At 39.3% G+C, this 25,191-nt stretch overlaps 1 protein-coding gene across 4 annotated transcripts in view; it reads left to right on the top strand.

Annotated features, from left to right (window-relative positions):
- Positions 1 to 25,191, top strand: part of GRIP1 (glutamate receptor interacting protein 1) — a 681,581-nt gene that overhangs the window by 542,523 nt on the left and 113,867 nt on the right. For all 4 annotated transcript variants that reach the window (XM_059683530.1, XM_059683528.1, XM_059683529.1 and 1 more), the window contains exons 5-7: positions 4,135 to 4,218; positions 11,201 to 11,276; positions 13,839 to 13,984. In XM_059683530.1, the coding sequence (XP_059539513.1) occupies positions 4,135 to 4,218; positions 11,201 to 11,276; positions 13,839 to 13,984 (306 nt within the window). The remainder of the gene's footprint in view (positions 1 to 4,134; positions 4,219 to 11,200; positions 11,277 to 13,838; positions 13,985 to 25,191) is intronic.

The raw sequence follows: 25,191 nt of genomic DNA, 5'->3' as shown, positions 1-25,191 counted from the left end.
TTTTAAAAACCCAAATGGAGAATATATCAGAAGCTATAAGCCGAAGGCTATTACAGTTTTCCAAAAGAGAGGTGATATCCTGGATAAATATAGCATCCATAGAGTTAAAGGGGGGAGGGTGGGTATCAGACATATCAGGGGTTAAAACCTATCATGACTTGGTGATTATACCAGCATTTCTTTCTGCATGCAATAAGTCTGATGGGAAATGGGAAAATTATTTTTAAACACAAAAGTGTGAATTTTAGAGTAGATAGATAGGAGAGGTCTGTTCTCCAAGGATTATCTCTGTCATTTTCTATTATGTCTGGATAAATTAATAAGATCTTTGTGTTCAGCGAGGTTGAAGGAATTAATATGCCTCCCCTTCACTGTGCTCAGGCAGCCAGAGCAGGAGCAAGCCGCCAGCCATGAGACCCAGGGGGGGGTGGGGGGGGGAGCACTGGCTGCTGAAGGCAGATTGCCTGAGGCCGAGATTGCTAACTCTTTCACTAATCACAGGAATCTGAGCCCCAGTCAACCACCCCCCTCCCACCCAGTCTAGAAAAAAGTGGAAGGGTGTGTGTGTGTGTGTGTGTGTGTGTGTGTGTTGTGTGCATGTGATCTGATAGATGAAAGATGGAACTTTGATCTTGGGAAAAACACTTACCTTTTCTAAGATTCCATTTCTTTCTTTTTTAATTTCTCTATCCTCTCTGGAGGCTATGTTTTTATTGATTTTTAGAGATAGAGGAAGAGAGAAAGAGAGAGAAGTGAGAGAGAAATGTCCATCATTGATTGGCTCTCTCCCTTACATGCCTAGACTGGGGATTGAACCTGCAACCTAAGTATGTTCCCTGACCAGTAATTGAACCTGAAACCTTTTGATGTACAGGATGATGCTCTAATCTACTGAGCCACCTGGCCAGGGCAAGATTCAGTGTCTTTATGAAAATGAAATGGTCCATCTACATAAGCTATAAAGTTCTTTTTGACTTTAAAATTATGTGATGGTTTGAGACTGTATTTAGAAAGAAAATTCCAAACAGTATCAGGTGTTTATGTATTAAAGTCTAGAGCACTGCCTTCAAATTTTTTTTACCATATAACCACTAAAGAATTTTGAAATATTATATAATCCTCAGCCATCTTTTTAGTTAACACCTAAAATTCTTTATCCATAAAGCTTAAATATTTCAAAAAGATTTATTTTTTGGCATGATTTTCTTTATATGTCTTAAGTACTATTTTATTGAAACTTGGAGCTACATATTTTATGGAATATGTCCTATTTTATGGAAAATACAGCAGAGGGTTGGCAAAGGCAATCCTCACTGTTAAACCATCCGCTAAATCAGACTAGCTTTCTATCAGGAGTTCTTCATTAATTCAAATAAATGTGTTGAAGCATGTCTCTGTGACAGCCTTCTTCTCAATTCTTATTCTAAGAGAGATAGATGATGATGATGATGGTGGTGGTGGTGGTGGTGGTGGTGGTGGTGGTGGGCAGGAGCAGTCTCAGATCTCTTCTGCCTGGATCATTCTGCGATTCTGTCCGAAGGAGCAGCAGCTCCCAGGGAAAGCTCTTCCAGTGGCAGTGGTAGTGGAAAAACACTTCCAATCACTGCTCACACTCTTAACATCCCATTGGCCAAAGCAAGTCACATGGGCAAGCCTAACATAATGAGGTGGGAAAGAACAAAACTCTGATTCCCCTGTTCAGGTAGGAATTGAGGAGTCAGGGAAGTAGTATATAATTTAGAAAAATCTAATTTGCCATAGTAAATTAATATGAATACACATGTAGTACATATAGAAACAAAGGACAACAGTACAACTAAAATACCAAGGAGAAGTATTTCTTCACTGTGAAATTGGTTTCTACCTAGCCCTTCTATGTACCAGATATGATTCTTTGGGGAAACCATTTAATTGGGTGTTTATGTCCACATACACACATGTAATGAGTAAAATTCACATGGCAATATAAAATATCTTGGTTCTGAATATAAAAATGTAGTCACCCAGAACCAATCATACAAATAAAAATTATGAAGACCAGCCTGGCTAGTGTGGCTCAGTGGTTGAGCATCGACCTATGAACCAGGAGGTCACAGTTCAATTCCTAGTCAGGTCACATGCCTGGGTTTCAAGCTTGATCTGCAGTAGGGGGCATGCAAGAGACAGCCGATCAATGATTCTCTCTCATCTGATGTTTCTATCTTTCCTTCTCTGTTCCTCTCTCTGAAATCAATAAAAAAATTATAAAGACCAAATCTATTTCATTAAGTATATTAAAATGTAGTCAACATTCACATTTACCTTTGTAAATAATGAACATCAATAGTGTGGATAACCTAAAGCTGTAAATAATCCTAAAAGTCTTTATATTAACGTTAGATCTGATTGTAAGATTTGGTGGTCAGCTAGATTTAGCTCAAGCAAAATTAAAATCACAGTGTTTTGCCTTCCACAGCAGACACCCAGCCAACAAGGACAGGTGGCCCAGAATTAGATTTAGTTGTATATAATTGAAAGTTGATTTAATGATTAAGTGAAATAATATTTGCAAACTACTTTGCAGAATTCCTGGCACACAGTAGAAGCTCATGAATTATTTCTCCCTGTATCTTTTCCTTTTCTCCCTTACCAATAGAACAAAAAGCTCATGTGCTTAATCGGTTTCTTAGAAGTGGATCATAGAAATAAGAAAACATTTGGTTTGAACTCAAATTGTTTATGGAATTAAATCTATATCTCAATGGTTTGGGCTAGTTGTATATACTGACCTAGCTGATTAGAATAAAATGAAATTCCCCTGAGAGCAAGAATATGACATTTAATTAAATCAGCAATGCACAAAAACATTTGGTCAGCTGTAGGTTTATGTTTTTTGGCAGATCCAAGTTCTTATTGTACTTTATGTCCCAGCTAGATATGTGCAGCTTTGTGAATTTAGCTGAGTGCTTTACATAATCATGTCCGTTCCTTCGAGGATTCAGAATTTCTAATAAAATAATTGTAGTTAATACTTAATTAAAGCTATCTCCTATTTCTATTATGGCAAGAAGTATTATTTTTTAAATGCCTTAAATCATGTCTATATATTTCTTGTTGATAGTTTTATACACTATAACCTTCAAGATCTAGTAACAATGTAAAAATGTCATTGATCATGAAAATAACATTAGATAATTAGATATCATTGTAAAAATCTAATACAAGGATCTAAGACCATCAAATTATATACTTTGCAAACTTTTCTGTCTCCATGAGTAAAACCATTTTTATATCCTAATGATGAAATGTTAATTTGTGGATTTTTTTTGGTTTTAATTCACCAGTAGTGTACTATATAACAGAATTATTCACCAGTTTTTTTTTTAAAGCAGTCTTAAAGAATAGTGTAGTGACCACACCTCCACACAATTTATAACCTCATACTGTGTGTAATATAATTAGAGATTGCAACTTGGAAAATGTAATTTCATTTTTTGACATGAGAGCAATAAACAGGCAAACATGATATCAAATAAAATTAAGTGGATCTTTATTTTATTAGTCAGTAGTAATATTTTGAATGTACTTAGGATTTCTTTTGCCCTCCAAGTTTCATTTGTGTTGCTGATGTTTTTGTTTAATTGCTTTGCATCATGTCAAAAAATCTATTTGTATCAGCCTAATCTTTTAATAGCAATTTGAGAATATTACTTTTTCTTCCTTTGCTAGCTGCAAAAATAAATACATTACTTGTTTCATTAGTTTTACACAAATCATATTGTTTTTGCTTTTCACAAAGGAAAAACGATTCTATTTATCATATGAAAAGTGTCTCTCTTGTTCTATGGAGTTTTAACAATGTGAGTAGTACCCTCTACCTAGAAATTGGCTACACAAGAGAAAAAGAAGTGCCTGTGATTTTGATTCCACTTGAATCTGTATGAGTTGTGTGTGCAGATGGACTCTTTTATGGTATTTGTATGTTATTCCAGTTATTTTTTCTAACATTTCTTTGAAAACAAATTATTGCTGTTTTAATACTCAAAGCAATAATTATTTGCAACAGGAATCTGCAATATTACATGCCACATCAAATAATATAGAAATGTTATTATGACTTAAACTTATGCTGGCCTGTCTCTTTTCTACATTCAGCTGTCCAAGGATCGAGTGTTATTTTCCGAACAGTGGAGGTCACATTACATAAAGAAGGCAATACCTTTGGTTTTGTAATACGAGGTAGGTGATGGTTTAATAAACCGTCATATATTTTTGGAGAATTTAAATATTGGGAGTGAACGAGAAAGTCATCCTCAAAAACCCTGATCTTTCCAGCATATAAAGTCGCTTTATAATATTTGCACCCATTCTTTCTTTCTTTTTTATTGAATTAATTGGAGTCCCACTGGTTAAGAAAATTATACAGGTTTCAGTGGCACAGTTCCATAACACATCATCTATAAGCTGTATTATATGTTCACCACCCAAGTCAAGACTCCTTCCATCACCAGTTACCCCCCTATGGCTCTCCTCTCCCTCCCCCCAGCCCCTCTTGCCCCATCAATCACCACACTGTTGTCTGTATCCATAAGCTCTTTCTCTCCTTCTTTTCTTCTTTTTTGCTCAATCCCTCCATCTCCCCAACCCCTCACCACCCCCTGACAGCTGTCAGCCTGCTCTCTATCAATGAATCTATCTCTATTTTGCTTGTTCGTTCATTTTCTTTAAAGAAATAAAGCAGCAGTGAGTGGGAATCAAAGTGGAATCCAAATGACCTAGCTTTATTTTCAGCCTGTTAACACAGAGCCAAGAAGTCACGTCTGTAAACCTTATCTGTTCACAGTCATCCTTCTTATTTGCCACTTTTCAATCACCTTGTACCTTCCCTTTATACTCTTCTATAGCCCTGAGTCAAAACTGTAGATGAGTGATGGTTGCCAGAGGGGAAAGAATAGGGGGATGAGCAAAAAAGAAGTGGAATAAGAAGAACAAATTATAAAATAAATAAGTCACAGGAATATAACGTAAAGAAAGCATAGGGAATATAGTCAATAATATTGTAATAACTTTGCATGGTGCCTGATCGTTATTGCACTTAATCATGTGATAAATTTGTTAGGTATATAGATGTTAAATAATTATGTTGTATAGTTAATGTACTATATATATATTACTATATATAGTACATTAACTATACTCTAATTTTTTTAAAGATAAAGAACAAAAATTTTAAAAAGTCATGTTGTCATAAATCCCTGATTTCATAATTTAAATAAAGATTATTTTTTCCCTTGGGGAAAAATGTTGATGTGATGAGTATGACTTGATTTGGTTTAATACACTAGAATTAAGCAACTTTTATTCTCTTATTTTAATACATTTTCTTATAGCTTTCTAAAGATGAATTGATAATCTAATCCCTTAGCACCTTTGTACATCAGCTCAACTCATCTTATTATGGAATGAGATGACATTAATAATAAATATTTTGAGTGATCCCAACTTGTCTATAAAACCCTTAATTCTGAGCTGTAATTTTGGATTTTAACATTCTATTTTTCTCAGCAGCTTTATTTCTTAAAGACTGCACAGACGCTAACAACTCATAAATCCTAGTGTGAAAGTGAGGGAGCTATATATGCACCAGGAATCTTTAAAGATTTGACATTTCTTGATTTATTTTTATCTATTATATGTTGTATTTCATCAGAGTCAAAATTCTACCCAATTTATTAAAACATTAATTCAAAGTAACTAAGTATCTTAATAAATTTACAAACATCAAGGAAAAAATGAGATGTGTTCAGTCCTATAGACTTACCTTAAATGACTGAGCATTAGATTTAAGCATTAGATTTCATTCTGTGTTAGTCATGTAGCAAATAGATCAATCAAATATTTATTAAAGATTCGTCAACATGTCCGCATAGGGCCAAGTACTCTGGAGTCATAAGACAGGACCCCTATCTACAGTCAGTTACAGCTCAGTGAATTTTGGACATAAGTTGATTAAGTGCCCAAGCGAGTGGTAAAGAAAATGGGCATCGAGGAGCTCACTGAGTGATTCAGACGAGTTGTGATTGCGTTTTTCTGACCAGGTCCTATTTTTGGATGAAACAAGATCGATTCACCCTCATCTTTTACCTTAACCATTTCCAAATTTCTGTGTAAAAGAACTAGTAAGTGAATGTAATGAAAAGTCAGTTTACAAGTAATTTTAGCACGAGGTGGTGTATACAGATCTGTTTCTGCAATATAGGTATGAAAGGAGGCACTTGATCACATGCCTACATGCCTAATTATTGGAAAGCTGCAGTGAAAGTACTGCTGGTTCAAATATTTATCACTAGTTGCTGTTTGGTTAATCAATAACCAATCAAATTGCTAATGAAAAAAGCTAAACCAACAGTAATTTAGCATCAAGAACTAAAAAAAAAAGTAATTGAAATCCACAGCCACCTCAAGACAACTGATGATATAATGTAAACAAAATCCCCTTCACACAATTTGCAGGAATTTTGAACATCTGTCTGCGTGTGCATGCCTCGTAATAGTTTTTTTGTATGCGACTGGAATACTACCTGGTACATTGTAGGCACTTAATAAATGAAGGAATAAATATAGACTGTTGCCTAGATTTATGTGGACCTCAGATTTCTTAGTATTATACTAATTTTTAAAATTTATTTATTGTTGAGAGTATTACAGATGTCTCCCATTTCCCTCCCTCTGTACCCCTCCACCCAGCCCCCCGTCACACCCTAGGCCTTCTCCACACTACTGTCTGTGTCCATGGGCTATGCAGGTTTGCATATATGTTCTTTGGTTAATCTCTTCCCATCCTCCCCTCCCCCTCCGCTCTGAGAGATGTCAGTCTATTCCATGCACCCATGCCTCTGGACCTATTTTGTTCATCAGTTTATTTTGTTCACATATAAGTGAGATCATGTGATATTTGTCTTTCTCATAATGAACCCATTTTAGTTTATGGGTGACACATTTTTGTAGGCTTTAATAACTCCCTTACATTGGTTAAACATAAAAGTTTGTGTAACTTTTTTGCATAATTTTTCAATGAAGGACAAATAAACAACTTATATCAGTTTGAGATCTGTCTGGAGGGTCCTCCATGCTGAAAAAGGGGCCACCATCCACCCTTTAGGAATCATTGGTTAATCACAAAAAGAATTGCAGAGTGAGACAGTCGGTAAATGTCATCATGGCAGATAATAGTTTACAGGTGCATAAATATTGAGCTAAACTTAAATCAATGGAGACGACCAGGACATTCAGAAAAGAGGGGAAGATTTTGCAGATGGAGCATATTCATTTAGCTCAGGAGATTTCTTTTTTAACCAATTAAAGTGGGTCTTAGAACAATAAAACCGGCTTTGAGCTACTGAATGGAATTACATTTCTAATGGTATGTCACAGGTTCTAAAAACCTTGGCTCACCAAACAATAGGACCTTTCATCCATAGAATGAAAAATGATGTTCTGGCCTAAATCTTGGAGAATTAAATTTCAGTTAATTCCCTTACCACCAAGCTACAGGAGTTGGTTTGGGCTGATAGGAATATCACTCTGCCATAAGTTACTTTTCACTTTAGACCAGGAAACTTTTTCGTCACTCTCAACTATAAAATTGTAGGTAGATGTACTCATCTAACGTATGGAGCCTGATATTCGGATTTGCTTTGCACAGTGGCCCTGCCTGGCATTGATACTTTTACAAAAATATCCCAGGTGGGTGATGCTAGAATGCAGCCAGGATTGAGAGTACCACTGGTCTCTGAGTGGTTTCTGTTTTGCTTGGCATCACCAAACTTCTGAAACCTAAGCCAGTCACTAAATTTCGTTCATCATTTCAAGTACTGATAAAATGTCATATATCATGAAATTTAGAGCTATCTCTCTCATACTTTAATATGCATTCACTGGTATATATTTGAATTTAGACCTCCAAATCAAAATTATGGAAAAGTTTCTTGCTGTCTTCAGGCCCAATCCTTTTCTAAATCAATACTGCTTCTGGGGAAAGCAAACCTATCTACACTAATAAAAGAGAAACATGGTAATTGGCGTACGACCGCTACCCTTTTCATTGGCTAATCAGTGAGATATGCAAATTAACTGTCAGCCAAGATGGCGGCCAGCAGCCAGGCAGCTGGAAACTAACATGAGGCTTGGTTGCCTCAGTGACAGAGGAAACCAACGTTCCCCGCCTGCGGCTGCCTCTGAGCTGGCAGTTTGAAACATTTTAACAAATACCACCGGACTTCAGCCAGCAGATTCGCAACATTGTATGCAAAGGCCAGAAACCTACTTTCAGGAGTGGAGGCCTAAGAGCTGGAGCCAAGCCTCAAGCTAAAGCTGGCCCAGAATAAAAAAAAAAAAGGGAATAAAGGAGCATTGGGAGTTCAGTCACCCCCAGCCTGAAAACAGCCCTCAGCCCCTCACCCAGACTTGTCAGGCACCCCAGTGGGGACCCCCACCCTGAAGGGTGTGTGACCAGCTGCAAACAGCCATCATCCCCTCATCCAGGCTGGCCAGGCACCCCAGTGGGGACCCCCACCCTGATCCAGGACACCCTTCAGGGCAACCGAGCTGGCCCCCACCCATGCACCAGGCCTCTACCCTATATAGTAAAAGGGTAATATGCCTCCCAGCACCGGGATCAGCATGACAGGGGGCAGTGCCCAAACACCCTGATCGGCCTTGCTCTGTGTGTGACAGGGGGCGGGGCCACAACCCCCCACCCCCCCCCCCCGGGGCCCTGCTCTGTGTGTGACGGGGTAGAGCCATAACCTCCCCATCAGCCCTGCCCTGAGTGTGAGAGTGGCGGTGCCCCAACCCCCTGATCGGCCCTGCTCTGTGGGTGATAGAGGGTGGCGCCCCAACCTCCCCTGCCCCCCCACGGGCCCTGCTCTGTGTGTGATGGGGTAGAGCCATAACCTCCCCATCAGCCCTGCCCTGAGTGTGAGAGTGGTGGTGCCCCAACCCCCTGATCAGCCCTGCTCTGTGGGTGATAGAGGGCAGTGCCCCAACCCCCGCCCCCCACGGGCCCTGCTCTGTGTGTGATGGGGTAGAGCCATAACCTCCCCATCAGCCCTGCCCTGAGTGTAACAGTGGCGGTGCCCCAATCCCCTGATTGGCCCTGCTCTGTGGGTGATAGAGGGTAGTGCCCCAACCCACTGATCCGCCCTGCTCTGTGTGTGACGGGGCGGTGCCCCAACTCCCCTATCGGACCTACTCTGTGAGTGACAGGGGGGAGCTCCTCAACCCCCGGATTGGCCCTGCTCTGTGCGTGACAGGGGGTCGCGCCGCAACCCTGCCTTGAGTGTGACAGGGAGTGGTGCCCCAAGCCCCCAATCGGCCCTGCTCTGAGCCCGACCAGGGGCTGCACCTAGGGATTGGGCCTGCCCTCTGCCACCCGGGAGCAGGCCTAAGCCAGCAGGTCCTTATCTCCCGAGGGGTCCCAGACTGCTAGAGGGCACAGGCCGGGCTGAGGGACCCCTCCTTCCCCCCGAGTCCACAAATTTTTGTGCACCAGGCCTCTAGTCTATTAATGATCACCTTGCAAATGAGAAGTTACATAATAGTATTTTTCTCTTAGGCTAGGTTCTTTTTTAAAAAAAAAATCTTTGTTGCTAAAAGTATTACATATGTCCACTTTTTTGCCCACTGATCCCTTCTAGCCTGCCCCATGCCCCCTGCCCCAGGCCTTTGCACACTATTGTCTGTGTCCATGGGTTATGCATACAAGTTCATAGGTTGATCTCTTCCCACCCACCCACCCCCGCCTTCCCTCTGAGATTCAACAGTCTATTCCATGCTTCTATGTCTCTGGATCTATGTTGTTCATCAGTTTACGGTCTTTAAGTTGACCTCCCTACCTGTGCCAAGCTTGGGAAATGTCAGTCTGTTCTACCAGGCAGACATTAAGGAACAACTACTTGGCAGTACGTTCATATTAATCACATAGTGGCAACTAGAGACCACCCAGATGGGCAGCCAGCGTGGTGATGGACGAGGAAGTCAAGTCAGATGGTTGACAGTTAAGAAACTGGAAATGTTCAGCCTCAAGAAGATGAGACTTAGCAGTATCATCACTATTTTCAACTTTCAGGAAACACTTGTAGAAGAAACCATACTTTTAAAATATATATATTTTTATTGATTTCAGAGAGGAAGGGAGAGGGAGAGAGAGAGAGATAGCAACATCAATGATGAGAGAGAATTATTGATTGGCTGCCTCCTGCACACCCCCTACAGGGGATCTAGCCCGCAACCTGGGCATGTGACTTGACTGAGAATTGAACTGTGAACTCCAGGTTCATAGGTCAACGCTCAACCACTGACCCACACTGGCTGGGTGAGGGTATACATTTTTCTTTTACTGCTGTAGATAACAGAACAGAGATGCAAGGATGAAAGTTGAAGGAAGCTAGATGAAAGACAAATGTTAAGAAGAACCTTCTGGTGTCTGTCCGTATGTGGAATGGGCTGCCTCCAATCTAGTGAGCAGAACAAGGGGTGGGTCTCGAGTGGATGCTGGGGGAGCACAGATTAAACAAGTTGTACAAAGCGGTCCTAGATAAAAGGAGGATTTCCAATAAATTACCTTCTATCTCAAAGCTTCTATAGTTCTAAAAATTATTGATGAGAAATGTTTTATACAAAATTAAAATTCCCATTTAGCTTTGCGATTGGCTTGACATAGTCTGCCAAATCTACCCCCGGAATTTTGAACATGCCAATTTAATGGAGGCCACTTCAGCCACTTGAATTTTTTTTCTTTCTTCTTTAAATACTTGGATGATTTTCTTTTACTTCAGGTTTTTCTTCCTGTATGTCAGGTTGTAGACCTACTCACCTGCATCACAGCCCAGGTAATTAGCGCCTGGTCTCCCCACCGGCACTTTGTTTATAACTGGCAGCTGTTCACATCGGGCTAGGACTTGATAATGCACTGATTCCCTTGTCACACCAGTAGTTCAGTATTTTATGTCACCTGTAATTACAGTCATATATTTATTGAGAGGTGAAGAAATGATGACTTCTAACACACTCTATGTAAAATGAATAAGATTTTTGAGGTGACTATATGCCAGAAGAAAAATAATTTGCATTTTCCTCCACACATCAACAAAAGTTCTCAGCTGGCATTTTGTAAGTGAAGGTTTTTAGTGAAAGGAGCTGTATTTCTTTTCGTTGCCAGGGGGAGCACACGATGACAGAAATAAATCTCGTCCCGTTGTGATAACATGTGTTCGTCCTGGAGGGCCTGCTGACAGGTAAGCTCCATCTTTCTGTGTCACTATCCAAACAGATTAATAAAGCTTAGGGACTTTGGCAGAGACGTTGATGGGTTATAAATTTCATAGCATAAGATAGATAGTAACTAAATGTGTGAGAATGTGAAAAGTGAAGTAGTTTAGGCTGCGGAATCAAAAGAAAGGCTTGACTCTAGATGCCACACGTACTGCCCTGTCTTTGGCAAGTGAGTCAACGGTTCTGAGCTCAGTTTCCTCCTTTGTGAAAGGGAGAGAACAGCTAGCTTTCAAGGTTTTCCGTTTTATCCACAACTGTTGTTTGGGTGCGTTGCAGGGACTGGCCGTGCTGTGGCTCTGGGGTAAAAGGCAGCCGGCACCTTGAAGGCAGGCACTTGAGGGGCATCAGCCGCAATTGCTAATCTCCTGTCCTGGAAAGACAGGTGGTGGTGGTCTGAGTCTTACTCTTAGCAGCATCCTTATCATTATTATTAGCCCCTTTGATGATGTCAGAGGGAAGTAATTTTTAATAAAATGAAGTATTGTTGGTCTCTACTGCTTTCTTTCCCTGGTTAATTTGACTACCTGAAGGATAGCTCCTTCAGCTTTCATCTCATAAACCTTGGGGGGATCCCAAGTAAAATCACAACTTAGGTATCTCAGGAGATACTTATCTTTGTATTCATTTCCACAGCAAAAGCGGAGCCCATAATGGTGGGGGAACACAACTCCTGCCATTACATATTGTGGAAAAAAAGGTGGGAGAAAAGTGCACTGGTGACCCCTGACCCCACTATGTTTCAGACCAGGAAAATAGTTTAAAACCTTTCCTTAAGCAATAGAAATGGTGATAGTAATCAGTGCTACTCATTGAGCACTTACCATGTGCCAGAAACTGTGCAAAGTGCTTGGCAGACATTACCTTATTTTATCCTCACAACCACCCATGAAATGAAGTATTTGTATCTACAGTTACAGACGACAAAACTGAGGCCCATTATGGTTACTGACTTCTCAACTAGTACATCGAAGAGCTAGTGTAGGTTTATTTTCCTTCAGTGCTCATACTGTGAGCTCATATATTTTGAAAAAGTTAATATTTAATATAAAATAAGAGGATATGAAGACACTGGTTTTTCACTTGTGCTAAAATATATTTGTTTCCAGAGAATAATACAAAGTCAATTTTCCAGGGAAATGTTGCCTTTTTCCTGTGGGGAAGCATGAGACTTGGTTGGAAAGTTTGTAAGGAGGACATTCTGAGAAAAGGGAAGTGTGTGGAAGGCCGCCTTCCCTGTTTATCGGAATTCCGGCTTAGGGGAGACTTGGGGAGTGTCGAAGGCGGCACCTCTGATTATTCCTTGACCTTTCCAAACAAGTCTGTGCACATGCAGACCCCCTGGTGTTTCCTGGAACCCTTATGCTTAATCCCTGGATGCCCTTGCCTAGAGGACAATGTAAGCACATGTGTCCTCCCAAGATTACTCACCCTACTGATTGTATCTAAAGATAAAAACTGCAATAAAAGCCTAACGAGACAGGCAGTCGGGGCTGTCTAGTTACGGTAGCCAGACAGTCCCTTAGCCCTCTCTTTCACAGCAAATGTTGTGTTGGAGTAATCCATTCATCCATCGCTCAGGGTCTGCTGGTCAGCCCCAGCATTTTCCCTTCTCATGCTTTTTCGCTTCTTGATTACTACCATTTAGAGTTGGAGTCAACAGAAATATCAGAAGCAGGCTAGTTTGTGAGCAACAAATTACCAAATTAATGTAGGACTAAAGGAAATCTAAGAATTTAAGATAAACATTTAAAGTCAAAACAGTTAGAGCATTATATAGCTGAGAGATAATTAAGAGGTTGTTTTTATTCTTCCCAAATCCTAGACTCGTGCCCCCCCCCCCCCCCCAATTTGCTTTTCTCATCGCTGTGACCATCCCTGAGGCAGGATGGTTATGATCTGGAAGCCGTGCCCTAGTGGTGCCACTAGGTCCTGAGGGATCTCTCCCAGTGCCCTGAGTGTCTGTGGTCCCAGCAGGGAGAATGGTATTTGCCTGACTTTTCCAGTGAATGTGAAACTGAATCAATTTAACGATCGCCAAATGGCCTTATAAATCAGTAGGAAATTTTATAGACTAGGGAAATTTTTCACCAGCATTCCTGTCCTGCTTGGGTTCACTGGTAATAAATTGAATGGAACTAGCAGGCTTTTATGCTCACCTGGCTTTGGGAAAATAGGTGAATGCTATTTCCTGGACTCTAATAAATCATCTTCAGACATGTGGGCAAAAATCCAGAAGAGAGAAATGTGCCTTCATTACTCTTGTACCCCAAGAGTTAACTGCGGGTGACTTGGTTACTTGCTAATGTGTAGTTATTCTCTTATTACTGATTTTCATATTGCAGCAATTTTCTGTTCAGGGCTACCTCTTTACTCTCCTACTGTCACACTTGAGGCTTAAAAGGAAATGCAAATGGAGTGGATGGTAGAGCGTGTATGAAAGAACCATGTTGGCTAAGTGACTGTTAATGCTAAGTAAGCCCCGTCATGCTAAATTGCTAGAGACTGTTCCTCTGTTCTCCCTTCAGAGAGGGCACAATTAAACCTGGCGACAGGCTGCTCAGTGTGGATGGAATTCGACTCCTGGGAACCACGCATGCTGAAGCCATGAGTATTCTCAAACAGTGTGGACAAGAAGCAACGCTGCTGATAGAATATGACGTCTCAGTAATGGGTATGTCCCAGTCCTTCAGTTATGATCCCTAAGCTGTAGTACACGTCATCGTCCATCCCCGATAAACTACTTTGTAAAGAGAATGATCTGCTATGTCCTCCTGGAGCAGACAGAATTTCATCAATACCATAGCATAACTCTGTTTGGGTTCAGGAAGAGGTGAGTGGTTCCTTTCAGCAATTTAGAGTTCTTGTGTCAATAGACTCTATAAGGAGGTCTCATTCTGTCAGCGTGTTTCGCCTAGCAATCAGCATTTATATGGGGATTACCCTTTGGCAGGAACGTAGTTTTGCCTTCCAAAGCACAGAAATAGCATTGTTAACTCGGGATATTTTTTTCTTTTACTCCAGAGTAAAAGTTCCCAGTAGGGGATTCCTTTCTTTTTTTTGTAATGTCACAATATGAAGCCAGATAATCAGAATTAATGGAAATTGCCATTTCATCATCATACTTAGGGACAAAGAAAGGAAATGGACATGTAATGTCATTGATTAAAATCAGAAGTTGATTTTAATTCTTTCTTTCTTTCTTCCTTCCTTTCTATCTTTCTTTCAATAGTGATTCCAATAGAAAGTAACTTTATTTCTACCCTCATAACTATAATATAACTGGGAAGATAGTCTCATGTGGCTTTTAAATGTTAAGAGAGGGCCAAAGATTTGTGTCATGTTGGCTAAGGTAGAAAACTTATGAGAGTCAATTGAAACCCCGAAATTGAAGCTTAAATAGTATTGTAAGTACTTCCTACAATTATCAGACTTGATTATGTGACCAGACTTTACCCATGAGTTTATGCATAGAAAAAGAAACATATTCTATAACTGCGAACTCCTCTATTTCCACTCTGTATGATTCATGTAGAACAGTGTTGCTTGAAATTATTCTTAAACTGCCTCCTAGCATGAAATGTCTTAGGTCTGAGGTTCCCTAAGGGCTTAAACTGTGGTTCTCAACCTTCTGGCCCTTTAAATACAGTTCCTCATGTTGTGACCCAACCATAAAATTATTTTCGTTGCTACTTCATAACTGTAATGTTGCTACTGTTATGAATCATAACATAAATATCTAATATGTAGGATGGTCTTAGGCAACCCCTGTGAAAGGGTTGTTCAACCGCCAAAAGGGTCGCGACCCACAGGTTGAGAACCGCTGGCTTAAAGTGTGAGACCTAAGAAGTTCTTAGCAGGATAAATAGGATGATATGCCCTAAATATGAAGGAACTTTCCTCCCTTCGTTCATCCTTCCTTTATCTTGTCTTCCCTCCCTCTTTCTCTTTTTCTTTTGTTATATGATTTTTAAATTAGATTTTTAGTTAGATGATTTGGCTTCTGTTTTCAATTCTACTGATTTCTAGCTGTAATTTAGACTATGTTACTTATTTCCCCATGCCTTAGTTACCTCATTTGTCAAATAGGGACTAGTAATGCCTATTTTAAAAGGTAGTTGTGCAAAAAAAAATAAATTATACAAGTAAATATATTTTAAATGTTGATACAATACATTGTTAACATTAAAAATTGAAGCAGATGTTTGCCATATTTAACTCATTAGTTCAGTCTAAAAGTATTTATTGAGCTTAGTGGGAAGTACCAGGAATACAGAGTAACAAACCGGTCCTGTCATTATGAAGCTCACGAGTGTTGGGGGAACGGATAGAAAACTGTAATTTACCAAACAAGCAATCATAAAATGTGATCATTACCTACCATGAAGGGCATAAATGGGATTCTGTAATAGGGAATAAGGGCAGGCACAGGTGAGGGTTGGCAGGTTCCAATAATAGGGTAGTCATTGAAGAGGTGACAGGTAAGCTAAAACCGGAAGGCTTAGAAAGAACCAGCTCCCAAACTGAAGATAACAATAGCCTGTTAAGGCCTGCAGTCTACCTCCCCAATGGGGGTGAGCAGCTCTTCGGAGAAGATTCCTCCGTCTCATTATTGCCAGTTGGGAGGGGATGAGGTGACTCACCTGTCTGCCTTCTCCCCAACCCACACTCACATTCTTAATGATGTTTGACAGTTTTCACACTCCAGAGCTCTCAGATATCCCCCTAATATGGGGGAAAGTAGGCCATCAGGAAGGAAACACATTAAAAGTTCCTCTAAGTTGCTAGATATAAGACTAATATACAAAACATTTCTCTGTAGCAACCAAAAACAGAAAGTTAAATTTTTTTTGTTTGTTTTTTTTAATCCTCACCCGAGGATATTTTTTTCGTTGCTTTTTAGAGAGAGTGAAAAGTAGGGAGGAAGGGAGGAGAGAGAGAGAGACAAATATCAATGTAAGAGAGACACATCAACCAATTTGCCTCCCTCATGTTCCCTGACCAGAGCTGGGTATCAAACTTGCAACCCAGGTAGAGCCCTTGACAGGGAATTGAACCCATGATCCTTTAGTCTGTGGGCTGATGCTCTAACCACACAGCAAAACCACCAGGGAAGAAAGTTAAATTTTAAGATACCATTGATAACAAAAATAAAATAATATGGTTACTATAAGAAATAAATATAACAAAAGGTATATGAGTCTATTAAGATGTATAAAGAATACAGAAATAAATGAAGACCTAGATAGTAAAACCTTAATATATGGGTTAATTTGGGTGAGGGGGTGTCCGTTAAACCTGAAAGTTTGTTACACAATAAAGTAGATTTTCCAAATATATGTTTAAAAATTGACAAATTAGTTAGTTTATCTGTTTTTACTTAGGGAGATGTGTTTGTGTAATGAAAATTAAGTATGTATGAAAAGCTTAATTTCACAGAAAAAAATTCTATATGTATAACATGAATTTAAATTTATACTGAATAGCTCCAGTAAATGCGTGCATTCACCAGTCACTGCCAATCAACAGATGCACACAGCTGAGGCACATAGGAACATCAGCCTGCACACATTAAAACTGCTGCAGAAAGTCACCCTAGGGACAAAAAATCAATTACCATTCTCGATGTAGTGTGATCATATGCCAGTCATTGCTGAACATTGTTTACAAGCAAGAACTCTTGGATTTAAACATGTACAGTTGTAGACATGTAATATTTATTTATGTCAGCGAAATTACTACAGTGTTTTTTACAACATTTGCTAAAATTTGTCAAAAATAATGGTGAATTAATAACAAAAAACAGTTAATTTAATTATAAGCAAATCTTGGTTTAAAGGATTTTAAAACTAGCAGGGTGTTCATTTTTCCATATGACATAAGGACCAGACATTTTATACATTAAATTTGAAGTCTGCAAAATCAAGGGTTTGCTGTATCATGTTCTTAGATGAGAAATATTAATATCTGAAAGATGTCACTTCTCTCAAATGTTTTAATAAATTAATTCTATTTCAAGTCTCAGAAGGATCTTGAGGTCAGGGGACCTTAATAAGCTCTTTCTAAAATGTACATGGTGTTAGAAAGCTGGGAGGAACGAACAGCAATATACTTTGGAACAATACAAAAGCAGAGAAATTTGTTCTAAGCAATGTCAAGACTTATTCTAAAATTGTGCCATTAAATGTATATAATATTAATGTGGGGTAAAGAGACCAACAGAAGAAAATGGAATGGCTAGAAGGCCACTGCAGATATAGAAACAGAGGTATGGACTTACATCAGTGAACAAAGATTGAACTAGTCAGCAAATGATGCTGGGTCAATTAGCCTCATGGGAAATTCCTACTTCATTTCACATCCAAAAATAAATGTTGTATTTATGTAACCATTTCCCAACAGACTGGTATTATAAATAACTGGGATGAATATCCTTTTACCCAAATTTTTGCCTGTATTTCTGATTTCATTAAATCAAACTATATTTATTTTTAAAATAGCTGATACATAATTTTAAATTGTCCTCCAGGAAGATTACACTGCAGGGTGGAAGGCAAAAGTAGGTTTACAGTTGTTTGTATGGAAAATAATAAAATAAGTAATAAATAATAATGCAAGAATAAACTCTGTGTTTCACATATTCACCACTGTAAACCCACATTTGCCCTGCCCTGTATTTTATCTTACTACCAGCAGTATTTTAAATGTACTGCTCCCACTAGAGCTTTGCAACATTGACTGTTATTATGTTTAATCATTCTGATGTTAAGTAAAAGTTGCATTTACATTTTAATTTACCTTTTTAAAAACTTATAGTGCAAGTGAGTATTTTTTCGTGTGAACACTAGCCATTTTCATTTGCTGTTTTCTGCTTGTGTTCTTTATTCATTTTTCTGATGCAAGTACCCTTACTTGTTTTTTTTTTTAATTGGTTTGTATAAACTATTTATATGTTAAGGACATTAGTTTTTTGTAAAAACTTTTCTCGGTAGCTTATTTCCAATATATTTTATTTTGAGATATTGAAGTTTATTTTCTTTTGGTTTTGGTTTTTCTTTATATCGTTGGATCTAGGATTTTGCTTAGGATTTAAATAATATTTTTCTAAATAGTTACCAATATACCTGGATCAGTTAAAAAAGAATCTATCACATACCCACTGATTAGTGATTTTTTAAAGTCGTACATTAAGTTTTTAAATATACTAGTCTAGCTCTGGGCTAGTTGTTCTCTTTGTATCCAGTTCCACACTAGAATTCAGGATAGGACTTTTGAATTAAAGTCTTAGCATAAGGGTTCTAATTACCATAAAAGGACACAGATTTATTTTTTGAAAAAGTATTTACCTACTACATTTGTTGCAATATTCTAAGCTTTGTTAACTTTATATAGCAAATGACCAAACTTTTTTTTATTTCTTTTTAGTTCCTTTTCCTCTCTTTTATTTTTTTTACCACTCTTGTGCTCACTCTCTCTCGCTCTCTCTCTCAGCTTTTTCCTTTCTTACTCTGAACCTCACTCTCTATCTCCCTTCCTTTCCTCGTTCCCTTTTCAGCCACACCATTCTTTATAATATTCTTCTCTCAGCTTCTCACTTGTCAATATTCTTCTGTATTCTAATTGTCTTACTTGAGGTCTTTCCAGTATTTCCCTGTAGTCATATTCCTTTTTCTCTTCCTTGCTTCTTTCCCATTCCTATTTTCCTAATTTAGGTTAAGACAGGGCTATAGATAAGGTACAATAATTGAGAATGACAATTTGAGGAAAGGGAAGTAAAAGTGGTGCCTTAGAAAATTGTAATATAGGATACTTTCACTTAGAATTATTGTTCATAAAATATTAACTAACCTTTACTTTTAAACTAACCTTTCCTGATATAACAACAACAAAAAAAACACATTTTCTTTTTGTTTGCTTTTTTTCTTTTTTTGCAACTTTTGGATATTATTTCTCAAATGGAGTAAAATGAGCTCTTTATACAACACAGCCTACTTGTTACTCTGAGAGGCTCAATTATCTCTTTCAAACTTTTGGGGAGTCAAATTTCCATTAAAAATAGTTTACTACTCTTGTTTTTCTCAAGCAAGAAAAATTTTAACAATTGAATAATTAATGTAACATTTTTTTAAAAATTTTACCTAACTTTTAATGAGATATTTAAATGGGAAATAAGAATGAAATTTTTCTTATTCAGCTCATTGGGGTAGTAAAATCCTCAATAATTAAAGATTTAAAATAAAACTATTAATCCTTAAAGGAAACCAGGAGATATTTAGAAGTACAAAAGAATTAAATTTATCAAAGAATGTTTAAAACTTAAAGTTTATAGGCTTCTATTCAGGTAAGTTTTTGTCACTCTAGGATAAAGCTAAATAGATGTGTCTTCAATTGAGAAAATGAGGAACAATAAATAGCTCAGTCGTGTACCAATCGCAAAAACCTAAGATAGAGTAGCTTAAGGAGGGAACTGATTAGCTTTCAGAAGTGGGGAGCCCAAGGTGTCTCCTGGCTTGACACACAAGTTCAATTCTGTCACAGGCATTCTTTCTCTCAGGTCTTCTTTTAAAAAGTTGGGATTAGTTTTCAACATCTAAAAACAAGGGCTTTTTATTTTTAAAAATGTAAGTATCTGACTGCTCTTAACAAGTTGATAACACTGGGCCAGCCCTCCTGCATGTAACCACTGGCTTGAATTGAGTCCCATGTTGCCTCTTTGGAAATACTCTCTCCAGTTGGTCCACACTGTTTCCCTGACACCAACACCCTACAGCAAGTCCACATCATGCTTGTCCCCTGCAGGCTTTTGGGGTTGGGACCCTTGCTCTACACTGTCACCTTTCTGTGTCAGCCCTCAGTCTGGGTTGTGTAATTTCTCAGGAATGTTGCAAGTATTCCACATTTTTCTCTGTCTAATCTCTCATTTCCTGGAAGGGACGTGAAAATTTTGGGCAAAATACAGAGTGGAGAGCTGAGATACTCAACCCAACCCACTAGCACAGCCCACTCTCTCAGCCTCTCTCATGTGAGCCCCTGTTGGCCCCATTCTGTCCCTGCTGGGCCTGCTCTCTCACGCTTGGTACACCTGATCATTTCCTTGGGCTGGGGAAGACATGAACCTAGAAGGCTGATCCCTAATAAGCTAATCATTAGTTTCTAGGTCTCTGAAGTCATTTGGATAGTCTCATTTTAGTGTAAAAGGTACCCATTGATATTTTTAAATACCTCAGTAACACGAAGGTAACGATATAAAATACTGTGGAATACCACTCGGGAGCTCATTCCTCTTAGAGGTTTAGTGTTACACTAGGTGCCAAGGAGATGAGGAGTGGTATGGGAGCAGGAGTCACATGTATTAGTAATTTAACATCTACCTTTTCCCTAAGGGCCCATTTGACTATATTTTAAGTGATATCCATTGTGAGAGAATTGACAGGATCTTTTAAATCTTTTGCACCACTACTCCTCACCTGTGACATGAGAGGACTAGACTACATTATCTCAAAGGTCCTTCTGGCTCTAATATTCTGTGACTCTTGGAATTTAGTAACTTCTCAAAGAGGATTAAGAAGTTATCACCACTTCTTTTTCATTGACATAGCTCCAAAGTAAAATGATATCAATAAAAATAGTTTAAAGGTAACATTTAACTGTAGTTCAGACTGAATTAAAATGGTGACAGCTAAAACCGCCAACTAAAAAGGAAAGTTGGTCATTTCCCTTGTTAATGGCATGAAACCCAGCAGTCCCGTTAACAGTTATAAATGTCCCACGGATTATTTCCCAGCATTCTTGTCATGGCATAAGGCCAACATGCTGCTGTGAAGCCATTATCTGCGACGATCTTGTTCTTGGCATTCTGAGACATTTAATAAATGAATAGAACGTTGCTTTAAGTTCCCTCAGATTGAATATTATGCTTCTAAAATTAAACATGTCCCTTAAGGGGAAAATTAGCCTTTTAATTGTAGTGTATTATAGAAAAATGAAAAACTGACTGAACTTTGTCAGGGGAAATCTGTCTCTGCACTGTCAGTTCTCTGGGATCATGTACATGTATTAGGTAGGTGAGAACTGCTTTTCCTTTTGAGAGGAGTAGCAGACAAACGCTTAGATGGATCATAAGGTCAGTTCTTGACCATCTATTTAGAGAACTACCAAGATACTAATCAGGATTCCTTTTCTCCTATACTCCCCATTGTGTTAACAGTGCACTTCACACCACTGTCCTATTTTATCCATTTGCTGTTAAGGAAACCAAGCTCCTTTTTTTGTGTGTTGTTGTTTTCTTTTGTTTTGGGTTGTTTTTGTTTTGTTTTGTTTTTAGAAAGCCTGAAAGGGTTATGCTGACCTGGGGACTCTGGCACTTTCTGATAAGTACAAGAATCTACATGACTACAGTAGGTCAGTTCACAACAGCTTAGTGAATTCATTTGCAACTTAAGTGAGCAAAGTGAACAAATCCTATTTCCTCAATAAAACTTGTTCTTAGAAAACATACAGGGTTTTAGAGGCTCCAGGGTCACCACACATTCAATGTTCAAGTCGAAGGTCACATTCCTGGAACAGTGCATGAGAACTTTGGAGTTCACATTTGAATATTTTAGGGAAGTTTTGTTCCTTCTCAGCAACGTGTATGTGAGACTGACCTTAAATAAGACCTTTCCCGCAACCTGCTATCCTCTTCGCAGTGCTGCTTTTCTGAGAGCTCCTGTGGTCACAGGCTGTAAATATTCCTAATCTTCTTGTTCTTGAGGTACAAAATAGTCTTCCTCTTTTTAATTGTTTTATTTTATTTTTCAATTACAGTTTACATTCAGTATTACTTTGTTTTAGTGTCAGGTGTACAGCATAGTGGTTAGACAATCATATACTTTACTAAGGGGTCCCCCTGATATTTCCAGTACCCACCTGGCACCATACATAGTTATTAAATAATATTGACTATATTCCCTATGCTGTACTGTACATCCCGTGACTATTTTGTGACTGCCGATTTGTACTTTTTAATCCCTTCACCTTTTTCACCCAGTCCCTTCCTTTCTATTTTGTTTGTCCATTTATTTTGCTCTTTACATTACACATATAAGTAAAAATCACATGGTATTTGTATTTCTGTGTCTGACTTATTTCACTTATGTCCATCCATGCTGTCACAAACGGTAAGATTTCTTTTTTCTTACTTTTATGGCTCAGTAATGTTCCATTATATATATATGTACCTCTTAATTTTGTATCCACTTGTCTACTGATGGGCACTTGGGTTGCTTCCATAGCCTGGCTAATGTAAACAGCACTGCAATGAACATAGGGCTGCGTATATCCTTTCGAGCTAGTATGAGGCAGTTCCATTCCTAATTTTCTGAGGAAATTCCATACTGTTTTTTATAGTGGCTGCACCAATCTGCATTCCTACCAACTGTGCACGAGGGTCTTTCATTCCAAGACTTCTTGACACCAATCAATGGGACCTATAGGTTGAAGGCTAAATGTTGAAGTCATAATTATTGTTTTATTTACCTTGTGATATAGGAAAGGAAGGTATTAGGTGTTTTAAAAATTAGAAATCCAAGGTAAATTATTTGCTTAGATGATAGTTTATAAGTGCCAAAGCCAAAACTCAGTCTTTTGTCTAAAATAATATACTGCTATTAGCAACTTACTAGTACAGTCATAATAGCTTCCAGTTACTATCTTTTGTGTTCAAGGCCCTGTATAAACATTGTGTTCTTACCGTAAGAGATAGACCTAGGCATTACCCATTTGAGGAATCAGAGAACATAAAATAACTTGCATAGGTAAAGAATAACAGCCAGAATTCAAATTGTTATGTTCAATTCTAGTTTAACCATCAGAGCTGTCTTAATGCAACACTTATATGATAACTAGAGGCCTGGTGCATGAAACTCATGCACTCGGGGGGAGGGGGGGTGCTCAGCCTGGCCTGCACCCTCTCGCAATCCGGGAACCCTCAGGCCTAAGCAGGCAGTCGGACACCCTTAGTGCTGTCGCAGAGGCAGGAGAGGCTCCCGCCACTGCCGCTGCACTCGCCAGACGTGAGCCTGGCTTCTGGCTGAGCAGTGCTCCCACTGTGGGAGTGCACTGACCACCAGGGGAAGCTCCTGTGTTGGGAGTCTGCCCCCAGGTGGTCAGTGTATGTCATAGCAACCGGTCATTCTGCTGTTCGGTCAATTTGCATATTAACCTTTTATGCTTGTGGGATCAGGCCGAAACCAGCTCTCCAATATCCCCCAAAGGGTCCCAGATTGCAAGAGGGCACAGGCCAGGCCGAGGGACCCCACTGGTGCCCGATTGGGGGTGGGGAGGGATGCAGGAGGTTGGCCAGTGGGGAGGGACCACGGGAGGGCTCCAGAGCATGTCTGGCCCATCTCACTCAGTCCCAATCGGCCAAACCCCAGCAGCAAGCTAACCTACTGGTCGGAGCATCTGCCCCCTGGTGGTCAGTGCATGTCATAGAAACTGGTTGACCGGTTGACTGTCTGCCCCCTGGTCGTCAGTGCACGTCATAGTTAGCGGTTGAGCAGCCTTAGCATATCATTCGAATATTACGCTTCGATTGATTGAATGGATGACCAGACACTTAGCATATTAGGCTTCTATTATACAGGGTTCTTAAAACTAAATGTTTAGAACTGAACTCAGATCCTCTCCTTACCTTGTTTCTGTCCCATCTTTCTCATCTCAGGCTTTAGTGCTTCTATCTGAGCAGTTCTCAAATTAAAAGTCTGGCCCTAGTTGGTTTTTCTCAGCGGTTAGAGGCTCAGTGGTTAAAGGCCCTTGAACTGAAGGGTCACAGGTTCCAGTCAAGGGCAAGTACCTCTGTTGCAGGCTCGATACCTGGCCCTGGTTGGGGCATGTGCAGGAGGTAACCAGTCAATGTGTCTCTCTCACATCGATGTTTCTCTCTCTCTCTGTCTCTCCCCCTCCTTTCCACTCTCTAAAAATCAATTGAAAGAATGTCCTCAGATGAGGATTAAAAAAAAAAAGTCTGGGTCATTGTTCATTTTTCCCAGCCCCACTTACACAGGGTCCCAACTCTTCTCTCTAGTCATCCTGCTTGTCTCTGGTTTGCTTTCCACACACTTGTCCTTGCCTCTCACAGATGCCACCCTCTCTCCCAGAGAACTGCAGTCACCTCACGTCTCATGTCTGCCTGCACTCTGCTGCCCACTTCCATTCAAATCCCTGCTCACCCGGAAACCCCAGAGCCTTTTATGCAGCATACGATGAACCATGCCCTCTCATTCAGTGTCATCACTCTTAATTTTGAATAAAAGTGAACTCTTTGTTGTGCATATGAGTCCCTGCATGTTCGGTCTCTAGAGCGGCCTCTCTACTTCAACTTTTCAGTTTTCCTGTGGCTCACTTCTCTTTGAGTCCCAAGGCTTTTTTTTTTTTAAGCTCCTCCCCCATACCTGCCTCCTCTCCTCTGGGATTTTGCATATTCCCTTCCCTCTGCTTCAGAAGTGATTCTCCAAGCCTTGAACATGTACAAACACACATTTTTTTACCCAGCCACTGTGTGCATATCCTTTAATGTCTCAGCCTAAATGTCACTTCCTCAAACTTTCCTGATACCCTATCTAAATTAGGTCTTCCTGTTTTACTTGCCCTTACTTTTCCTTTACAATAATCATCACCATTATAATCCTAATTTACCGGTACGATAATCTTCTCATCTTGCAAAATTAAGGGTAAATAGTTACTTTTCTCTGAATTCCAAAGATAGTAGTAAAAGATATAATAAAGGCCTACGTAGCCAATATATACTCATATTTGGATATTCTTATGCATTCCTCCTTCCTTTCCCTCACTCCTCTTTCCCCTCACCCTTGCCTTTCATTCTCCTTCCCTTCCATTCCC

The sequence above is a fragment of the Myotis daubentonii genome, chromosome 2, assembly GCF_963259705.1.
Source record: "Myotis daubentonii chromosome 2, mMyoDau2.1, whole genome shotgun sequence".
Classification (NCBI taxonomy): Eukaryota; Metazoa; Chordata; class Mammalia; order Chiroptera; family Vespertilionidae; genus Myotis; species Myotis daubentonii.
Note: the sequence above shows the minus strand (reverse complement) of the source record. Positions and strands in the feature narration are given on the sequence as shown.